Here is a 10,272-nt window from a genome sequence, read left to right as displayed (position 1 = left end):
GTTGGCGCACGCGAGCAGTGTGAGTGCAATAATTGAATAATATAGATTTCTAAGTTTATTTTGCAACGCTCGTGCACGCGACGCAAGTGGTGTAGTCAGCCTTTCATATTCTATAGAGAGATATTTATCCTGAAACTTTTAAGAGCAGTTTCAGTAAAATGTAATGATTTTATCCACATGGAGGCATTGTCTCTCATTATATAAACCACAGCTCTGAACATGGATTGTTTTTCATGGGGTTCTTATGAAACATCTCTATATTTATTACAAACGAGCTGAAGTACAAAATCCAATTGCATACGGTCCGTTTTACAAAGGCTTTACCAAAGATTCAGAGGAATGTATTTTTTAACATGAAACATTTCAGAGCATTTATAACCGTGATGATATGACATCCTCTTAATTGTACCTTCTTGCAAAGAAGACATGAGGTTTACTGTATATAAAAAAGAAAGAAAAGCGTATTAACCACAACAACAAAAATACTTTTACTGCCATCCCTGTGATGTTTTTCCTGACCTCCTCCCCACAGCTTTCTGAGAAAGACAGATTAAGAGTCATCTCTCCAGGAGAGAGGGCCCTCTATTGACAGATTAACCAATTTAAGACTAGTTAAATTTAGATTGTGAAGTAGGACTACTGGTATGTGTTTCGGATAAATCCATGCCCACAGTCTAGATTAGAATACTTGAAAGCTAGAATATTTCAGGGAAGTCCAACCTTGGAAGTCCTATCCTTGGTCAAACTTGGTGCTTAGGAACTAATCTCAGATCAACTGAACCAGTGTTTCCTCTCATCACATCACATTACAGAGCACTTCTCCTCTGCTTTAGATTTCATCTCAACCATGGTGGCTGAGGCTTTCTCTTTGATCTGGTCCATGTCCATGTTCTGGAGGTTCTGTATCTGGCCCAGGATAGAGTCCTTCTCCTCCTCCTCTGTGGCGTCCTCATCCACCATTTTGAGTAGTTCTTCAGGCACGTCAATGTCGTCTCCTGCCAACTCCATCAGGTTTGCGTCCTGTTCACTCTAAACACAGCAAGCAATGCACTGGTCAGACTGGCTGAAGAGGAATCACTGTTCAGACTGGCTGAGGAGGACATTATTATGCCCAGGCACAGTATCAATATTATCATGTTCAAATTCTATAGTTTTTCTTCCTGGCCCATTTTTTTTTAACATATAATAGGTATTTCCTGACCAGGTAAGATTTTGGGTTGGAAGGCACCTGATCTGGGCACGTGGTCCAACAGCTAAAGAAAACAGCTTAGCATCACATGTGACCCTCTATGACCCTGACAGGGCCTCTGAGATAGATGGCATACACACACACACATGCACGCAGGGCATTTCAGGCCTGGGGCTCAAACGCAGGATAGCCGTGGTCACTGGGCTTTTTTTATGCCTTAATCTCTTGGCTCTACTCAGGCCTATCTGACTAGCAGGCCATGTGCTCCTGTAAATGTACTCAGTCACGCACTCTGACACTGACCGACACAGCCTCTGTTGCATCATGTTACTCATTTGTGATAATGTGTTCTCGTTTACTGAGAAATTGCATAAGATTATCACCTTACGTCATTCACAGGAAATTATAAATGTGGATGTTTTTATATTGAGGCCATTTTGCTATTGAGAGCATTTTTATCTAAGTGTTTATCAGCATTTCTCCTCTTGTTTCATATGACATGAGAATGGAGGAGAATGACAGGAGACTGTCTTACCTTTGGTAGTCTGTATTTGTCTCTTAAGCACGTTCTCAGTGTGGCCCTCTCAGCTTTCTTTACCAAGAACTCTGAATCTCTCTCCATCCTGTTTTCAGACAAGAAAAGAAACCATGTTACCAAACCTATAAAAGCGTATTAATATATTGTCCAACAGTCGATCATATAACTCTTACAAAATTCTAAAAAGGTAAACAGCTTGTATTTTCACTGCGTGATGCTGGTTGTGTAAAAATGTGCATTCTTTTTTTCAGAGATACAAATCTGTTTCTATGCTTCTGTGCAATGATAATTATTCATTGCCATTGCAGTTTTCATATCAATCAATCACATTTCATAGGCGTCAGCTCTAAATAAGATAATGTAGGAAAACAAAAAATATAAATGACTTAGTTTCTGGGGCAGCAGAGTAATAAATATATTTTTTATTAATCTCCAGATTATGGCAGCACTGTCAATCCCACCACTCTCAGCAATTGGAGACAGACAGTGATTCTGAAATAATCTAGGTGTGAAGTAATATAGGACTGCATGGTGGGTAGTCTGCCTTCAGTTTGACTCCCCTACTATTTGGTAAAGCATTCTTCATAGAAATTGTAAAATATGTTTAATTGTATTTTTATTAGTGTAATACTCTTGACTAGAGGTACATTTACAGGTGTAAATTGCCATTGTATCTCCCTTACAACTGTTTGGCTTTTTTACTTCATATAGCTAGGATAATAAAAAATTGCTAACATTTTTCAAAAAAGGGAAAGTTTGAAACTAAATGCTCTGCTCTTGCTTGCTATTGAATAAATCTAATACAAAATGTCAATTTTAATCATTCCAATGAGGTTGGCCTCAGATTCAGGAGCATAATCTATTTTACATTTAACTTCAATTGAATAAGAATTCAATCTCTACTTCTTGTATTTGGCTGAATTGAAATGGAATTGACCCCAACCTTGAAGCATTCCTTTCACCCTAAGCATCCTTTGCAGTTGTTTGATTACCACTTTGTATGACTTTTACAGTACTGTAAAATAAGGGCTAGTAGTAGTGACTTACTTTTCCTCCACCACCTGTTTCTGGTACTCCTCTGCCTCCTCTCTAGACATCCCCTCGGTGGACATGGTGACGTCTCCTATTCCTCTGGTCCAACACTGCAGTAGAGAGCTGGACTGGACAGTGCTCTACTACTGTAGCTCTTCACCAAACTGCTCGACTACTCACGATCAGCCTCAACAGGGTGAATAACCTACCAGGGGATTTTCAGACAGCACTTTTGTTTTTTCTGACAAGTTTTGGTCACTAAGTCCCTGGATTCGATTGGTCTCCAAGCGGGCTAAGCCAAGAGAGGCCTCCGACTGAGGGATGGCGCTGTGAAGGGTATGGCTGATCACTGATGGCCCGGGTGACTAAAATCTGAGGAATTTCTGCCAATGCCATGATCTGGATTAATCCTTTTGGGGAAAGATGGTATAAATTAAAACATTTAATATAAGTAATGAAAGTGAATGTTCACAGGGACTGCTTTTGAGATGGGTACTATTGTGGTTTAGACTGGTACAGTGTTATATTCTACAGACAGGGTAGGGTGCTATAGTCACTACTCGTCTCATGTGTGTGAGTTTGACTTTAATCCCCTTACATCACCAACCATAGCCTGAGTGCCCTGTCGCCGACAGAGTGGAGTCTGTATACCCCTGAGTAAATCACTAGATCTACACTCAATACATTAAACTATACTGTCTTGTCCGAGGTAAACAACTTTAAAGATATACATTTCATTAGAATATAACAATTGTGAATACAGAAATAGTAATGAATACCGAAGTAAACTCAACCGTTGCTAATATTAGCACAGGTGATGTTTATGGTATAAATCTGATATTGCACATATCATTTGGGGGGAATAATGGACAAGGACTTTGGACAGTGATCTCCAATATGACAGGCATACTGTACCATGTGACATACTGTACCAGCCATCCTACACCTGTATATCTCTTTACCCCCCCTCCCACCCCAAGTCATTTTTCAACCAAATGTTTGTACTGTAGTGTAGGGTTGTCATATGATACTCACTGTACTGTACTTTTTTTTGCACCTTCCATGACAAGGTCGCTGTTGCACTATGGGACAGGACTGTCTGTACCCTCGGTCTGTGTCTGTATGAATAATAGAGGAACACCAGCAGGCTGAGGAGGCAGTAGGCTGATATCTTTGCTGCGTCACCGATGCTGAGGGGAAGAAAAAGGAGGGGAGGGAAGGGGGCGAGAGAGAGGAACAGCAGGCAGCTGATGAGGGAGAGATCTTATAGAAAAACTCTATGCAGCAGATAACGCAGGACTAGCTGACTGACTGAAACAACCATGTTTTCGCCCTGGATCCTTTCCCTTCAGCTCATCCTGTTTCCTCTCTTCTGGAGAGGCATCTATACAAGTAAATATAGATTCTGGATTTTATATGTATCAGCTTTGTAGACAGGTCTTTCTGCTTGGCTGGTTGTGATGTGACCTTGTAGCCAGTGGAACAAGTGTGGCTGAGAGTCTTAGCTGCAGCAGGACATCTGCAAATGTGCATTAGATTTCCACAGTAGCTGCATTGGTGTGGTGTATTCAATACGCTTCTAATCCTTCAGTATTATGTATCAGGAGGACATTGGACCAATAATTGGGTCTGTTGTATGGATCACCAGAGATGCCATTTTTTCCATTACTGAGACAATGTTTTGTTACTGGTGGTGTGCTGCTGGCAATGACTTTGAAGTGTGTACTGTAAGCACCCTGTGCTTTACATGACTACCCTTTGTGGCAGTTAACAGCTTAAATGTCAGGTGTATGTCATATACATTACTGGGTCATTCCGCCAAATTGAGTACCTTTTGGGTAGTGTAACTTAGTAAAAGAAATACCACATGTTCAACTTAATAAAAAAACATGTTTAATCATCTCATGAGGTTTAATAAAAAATTACTATACCATGTGCCTATTAAGTGTCAAATAAAGGGTGACCGTAACAGGGTTGACGATTTCATCTTAAATCAGCCATGAATCACCTTGTGATAAGGGGAATGGAAGCTTGTTGTGTGCAACAGGGAGTGACAATTGAATATAAGCTTCACAAAAACATGTAATTTGCTAAAACATTTCCAGCCTGTTTATCTATAGGTAATAGGGTTGACGTGTTACGCTCGACCCGCTCAGTTTTCCACCACAAAATGGCCCAAAAGTTTTTTCTTTAAACACTATTTCAATGTTTCTTTAGAATTGTCTTTAATTAAAGGAATAGTTGAAAATATTAAAACGAGATGAGGGACAGGCGTACACTCACCGGTCAGTTTATTAGGTAAACCCATCTAGTTCCGGGTCGGACCACGCTTTGCCACCAGAACAGACTGAATTCTTCGGGGCATGGATTCTACAAGTGAGAAACGCTCCATAGGCATGTTGGTCAAAGCTGACGCGATGGCATCACAAAGTTGCTCCAGATTGGATGCCGGTACACCAACGCTACCAGGATGTACCGTTGACACCAGGCAGGATGGGGTCATGGACTCATGCTGCTTACGCCAAATTCTGACTCTGCCATCAGCATGATACAACAGGAACCGGGATTCATCGGACCAGGCAATGTTTTTCCACTCCTCAATTGTCCAGTGTTGGTGAACGTGTGCCCAGTTAAGCCACTTGTTCTTGTTTGTAGCTGATAGTAGTGGAACCCTGTGTGGTCGTCTGCTGCAATAGCCCATCTGTGACAAGGAATGATGAGTTGTACACCACCCCATTTTTGTGAATGGGGTGGTGTAACTAATAAATTGGCCAGTGAGTGTAAATGAATCACTAATAAATAAGTAATAATCTTCAGAAATGACTGTCAAAGCAACAAAATAACTAATGGCATAACTAGCGCTTTAAAATGATGGTGAAAACTTGGAGAAATTTTGAGAGTAAGCGGGTTAACATGTCAAAATTCTGAATTTATGGCACTTTAGCAAGCATTTATTCATATTAAAAATGTGATTTATTGAATTTTATATGTGGTCTACATTAAATGGCAGAATTATAACAGGCTTTTATAACGCAATATTGGTGCAGAATTTCTACTTAAAATATCAAAGGGATGCAAAATGTACTCTTTTCGTGGATCAACCCTACAATGTTAAGTGTTTAGACTACTGAGCTTTGAAAAAGTATGTACATACAGTGTCTTCAGAAAGTATTCACACACCTTGACTATTTCCACATTTTATTGTGTTACAGCCTGCATTTAACATTTGTGTCACTGGCCTACACACAACACCCAATAATGTCAAATTGTTTTTATAAATTAATAAAACATGAAAAGCAGACATTGAATATCACTTTGAGCATGGTAAAGTTATTACACTTTGGATGGTGTATCAATACACCCAGTCACTACAAAGATACAGGCGTCCTTCATAATTTAGTTGCTGGGGAGGAAAGAAACCACTAAGTGAAAAGAAGGAAGCCTGTACAGAATAAAACATATTCCAAAACATGCATCCTGTTTGCAATAAGGCACTAAAGTAAAACTGAATTTTATGTCCTGAATACAAAGTGTTATGTTTGGGGCAAATCCAACACAACACATCCCTCAGTAACACTCGTCATATCAAATAACATAATGTTTACATTCATTTCCCTTATAGCAGAAACAAATCCTCAGTTGGAATTGACGGATCCCATCACAACAGTCTTTAAGAGTGCAGTCCTGAAAGGTAACTACTAGAGAGTTCTTGTTTTAGTCACAAGTTTGTGTTGTTGCTGTACACAGTTTATTTGTGTACAGTGGTGTAGTGTTACATGTTTATTTCATTCTTCATTCAGTCATCTTGTGATACTTTAGAAAATGTTTTGTCTGAAATTCTGGTATATGTTCATCTGTATGTTTTGTGTAATGTGTACATATCTATTTTAGCTGTATTATAGGGTTGAACAGATGTCTCATTTTAGCTTTTTCTTTCTATCTGTTTGAAATCCCACCAAAATTCTAAACACAGGTGACAGCCTGGTTGAAAAAGTTGAAATCTTGAAACCCATCGATTTAGAGCTAGCATGTACCTGGACCGGTAATCCAAACAAATTACCAAACATTACCGGGTACTGGCGAAAAGATGGGAGTGAAATTACTAACTCTCGGCTTACCGTACAATTGGAGAATGAACAATATAATCTCAAAAGAGTGTAAGTATGTATTCATTATTCCATCAGGGATAGAGAATGTAAATCTGAAATGTAACTGCCTGTCATCTACATGTAAATATACAATGGTCTATGGACCCGAATGTTAATTATAGAGGTTGGGAGAATATCTCCAGTATCTACTCTCCAAATTAGGCAGCTATGTATTAGAGGTCTTCTCGGGTCCAAAAAGTTGGACTTTGACCTTAACTGACCCGAGGACAATCAGATCTGGACCCGAAAACAGTCAGACCTGAACTCGAATGGACCTGACGACAACCAGACCCGTACCCTAACGGGTCCAGGTCTAGACCAGACCCGATTGGACCAGAGTGACAAAAGAAAACATGTTTACCAGCTAAGTTGCTCTTCAGGTTAACGAATTGGTCTTTATATTATGACTAAGCCTTCTATAAGTCAATAAATTCAGCTTATTAGTGTAAAATGTATATTCTATAGGCTATGCAAAGCAGGTCCATTCGGGTCCACCCCAGTTTATCAGCTGTAGTTACATAGACCCGATGACAAACAGGACCCGACCCGGACCAGAGGGAAAAGTTTGGGTCCCGGGTCAGGTCTCACCTATTCAGGTTCGGGTGGACCCGTGAAGACCTCTATGTATTACTTTGTGCAAATACACTTTTGGTACGTCAGGACTTGGTTATATTTCACTACTGAAGCAGTTAAAATGATACACTTTGCCTCCGTTATATTGTATCCCAGAGTAGTGGTTTCCTTGACTGTAACCAATTCTGGCCCATGGCCAGAGGTCAGATGCCATGCTTTGCCAACATCTTCTAATGATGTGCCTAATTGACATTTGACAGCGAATGTTTCTTAGACTGACAAAACAACTATATTTTAGATATGATATTTTCCTTAGACATGTGTTCGTGAAAATTAAGCTATGATTATATATTTTACAGGTTCAGAATTACTGGGGATACACTTGGGAACTACTCATGCATCTTTAGTGATACCGACGAGGCAAAAATTGATTTCAATGTGGCAGGTACAGTATGTTATATGACATAAGTCAATGCATACATCATATTTCGTATTCTCTAGTCTCAATCATAGCCATGTATTGCTACAGGCATGTCAAGTTAGGCTACATGTTCTGTCATCCAGTATTACACCTGTTTTTATTAAATAAAAATATAGTGACACGATCCTTCTCAACATTACAAGAATGCACAGAAACCCATCTGTGCAAGGCGCTGGAAATTTGTATTGAATAATGAACTGTGCCTGTAGATAGCATTTTGATCTTGATACTGGTCCCTTTCTTTTCCTCCAGCCCCAGAGATGGACGATAAGAAGGACAAGCCTATTGTTGCCTATGTGGGGGACTCTGTGGCGATGGCCTGTAAAACCAAGCTTCCCCCTAACACTTGGCTTTGGTACAAAGCAAACGGAACCGAGCAGGTGAGAAGGTTGCCCAAATGTAATCAATGTGTAAAGGGAGACGCCGTCAACATTAGTTATTAACTACGTATTGTAATCTAAGATGTTTTAATTTCATTCAACGTACAGTTGACCATTAATAAATCACGTTATTTCATTTGACAGTTATGACAATTATCAATAGTACCACTTCGTGTTAGAGGCTTCGTGACATCGTTTTCTTTTGGTTTCAGGAACTCATCAATGCAACTACTGACCCCCTTCGTTACAAGATCAGTGTGGATGGAAACACAACCAAGCTCACTGTGATGAACCTGACAGAGGAGGACTCTGGTGTCTATGTCTGCAGTGCCATCTATAACATCAAGGCCAGTGTGAGCCGGGTGGAAGTTCGGGTCATCACCTTCATGGAGCCTCTGAAACCCTTCATAGCCATCGTGGCTGAGGTGATCATCCTGGTCCTCCTCATTCTGCTCTATGAGAGGTGGAGCTCACAGAAGAGCAGTAACTCGCCCACAGGTAATAACATACACACTTCTTTGCATACAGCTCTGTGTAGCACATAGGGATGTGGGGAACTTACTCCTCGGGCCTGAAGCGTGCCAGCGAACAGCTAGCTTTTCGTGTGGCGCGACTGGTAAGACATTTTGGGAGGGCGGTCACGTGTCACATGCGAGTCGAATCAGGAAGAAGCGATACTCGCTAAGCAAGCAGCGTGACGTCCTTCACATGTAAATGCAGCTTTGCAGTAGCTTTCAGGACCATTGTTTTATCCTCCATGTACAATGTGTTCTTTATAACATGATGGTCATCCTTTGTATAAAACTCACATTTTCTTATTCTCAGAAAATGGGGTGCATGCTGAACAAACACATAAATTGTGAGTATTTTTTAAGCTAATCATACCTTACTCAAGGGAATTGTATTGTTTGACTGATTCTTACAGTGACATTACTTTGCACATGCTGTATCCTTTCAAGACTAAGATGCTCTTTTTAACTTCTGCTATTTTAGGACAAGGGAAGGTAATAATGGAATGGATGAGAATACCACAACGAGACAACGAAAGACTTAAACCGATACAGCATCAACAGGGTAAATAAACTAGAAGAAATGTATGTTCCTAGTGCTAAGTTTTGTTTTCCGAGTGTCGCTGAAACCATTTCTTATTCATAAATCAATAGCACTTTTTTTTAATCAATTCTAAGTACTTTCAGAACCTTACTCAACAAGAAAACATCTTATGGCAAACTGTTGCAGGAACACCTTTTCCACAAAAACAAGGACAAAATGTCCCCCTTTCTGAATGTGTCAACTGAGACATATTCGTAAAATATGTTTTATTTTTGGGTCAATAATTATAATGCAACAATATATTTTTCTGCATTTTGACATAAATGATCTTTATATTTGTTTTTGTCCATGTTTCATTCAACATCATACTACCAGTACCTATGAGGTTGTGCAATAGCAGTGATATCTCAGCACAGTGTGTTATTTGGTTCGGTTGGTGAGATTGCTTGAGGCCTTCACTTTTGCCTAACAGGATGTGTGCCTATGGTTTGACATAAATGCCAATGTCTTCTTGTTTGACAAGTCTTCTTATTCTTGCACTCTTCTAGCCTATCTTCAGCTGCACTTATCAATTACATATGGTAGTTGGTGTGCAGTGCCTTGTAATTTGACAAACAAGTCAATTCTCTGCTTTGCTGATAGAATTAATCCCTTGAAGTCCCCATATGATGTTTATTTTACATTATCTGTCAGTGTTAAAGCAGTGTGCCTTTAATATACATTTTAAAATGCTATATTATTGTTGTCCTAACTCAGATGTAACTTTCCTCTTGTATGTGAATGGTAAATAAAAATCCTAATGATGAATCATCTTTGTCAGTATCCCTGATAAATGGTTGTGCCAAATATATTTATAACTAACCAGATAATTCATGTGT

The 10,272-nt window shown here is 39.7% G+C and overlaps 2 protein-coding genes across 2 annotated transcripts; one reads left to right on the top strand and one right to left on the bottom strand.

The window, feature by feature from the left end:
* Window positions 1–224: 224 nt before the first annotated feature.
* LOC115199885 (complexin-4-like) lies at window positions 225–2,950 on the bottom strand. Its single transcript, XM_029762417.1, has 3 exons — window positions 2,775–2,950; window positions 1,725–1,812; window positions 225–1,029 (listed from the first exon to the last, which is right to left on the bottom strand). The coding sequence occupies exons 1-3, from the start codon at window positions 2,837–2,839 to the stop codon at window positions 802–804; spliced, it is 381 nt and encodes a 126-aa protein (XP_029618277.1). The 5' UTR covers window positions 2,840–2,950; the 3' UTR covers window positions 225–801.
* A 1,029-nt stretch (window positions 2,951–3,979) lies between these two features.
* Window positions 3,980–10,202, top strand: emb (embigin). Its single transcript, XM_029762415.1, has 8 exons — window positions 3,980–4,151; window positions 6,382–6,450; window positions 6,733–6,916; window positions 7,840–7,925; window positions 8,214–8,341; window positions 8,554–8,839; window positions 9,167–9,200; window positions 9,335–10,202. Exons 1-8 carry the CDS (start codon window positions 4,082–4,084, stop codon window positions 9,393–9,395), a joined length of 918 nt encoding a protein of 305 aa, XP_029618275.1. The 5' UTR covers window positions 3,980–4,081; the 3' UTR covers window positions 9,396–10,202.
* The last annotated feature ends 70 nt before the right edge of the window (window positions 10,203–10,272 follow it).

The sequence above is a fragment of the Salmo trutta genome, chromosome 9, assembly GCF_901001165.1.
Source record: "Salmo trutta chromosome 9, fSalTru1.1, whole genome shotgun sequence".
Lineage (NCBI taxonomy): Eukaryota > Metazoa > Chordata > Actinopteri > Salmoniformes > Salmonidae > Salmo > Salmo trutta.
This window is presented reverse-complemented; position numbering and strand designations above follow the sequence as displayed.

Bases quoted from the DNA above. Each gene is read 5' to 3' on its own strand.
- LOC115199885 (XM_029762417.1), bottom strand. From the start codon at position 2,839: ATGTCCACCGAGGGGATGTCTAGAGAGGAGGCAGAGGAGTACCAGAAA. The intron at 1,813-2,774 runs GTAAGTCACTAC...GTCTGAAAACAG, and splicing joins AAACAGGTGGTGGAGGAAAA to GATGGAGAGAGATTCAGAGT. The intron at 1,030-1,724 runs GTAAGACAGTCT...TGCTGTGTTTAG, and splicing joins ACAAATACAGACTACCAAAG to AGTGAACAGGACGCAAACCT.
- emb (XM_029762415.1), top strand. From the start codon at position 4,082: ATGTTTTCGCCCTGGATCCTTTCCCTTCAGCTCATCCTGTTTCCTCTC. The intron at 8,342-8,553 runs GTGAGAAGGTTG...TTTTGGTTTCAG, and splicing joins AAGCAAACGGAACCGAGCAG to GAACTCATCAATGCAACTAC. The intron at 8,840-9,166 runs GTAATAACATAC...TCTTATTCTCAG, and splicing joins GAGCAGTAACTCGCCCACAG to AAAATGGGGTGCATGCTGAA.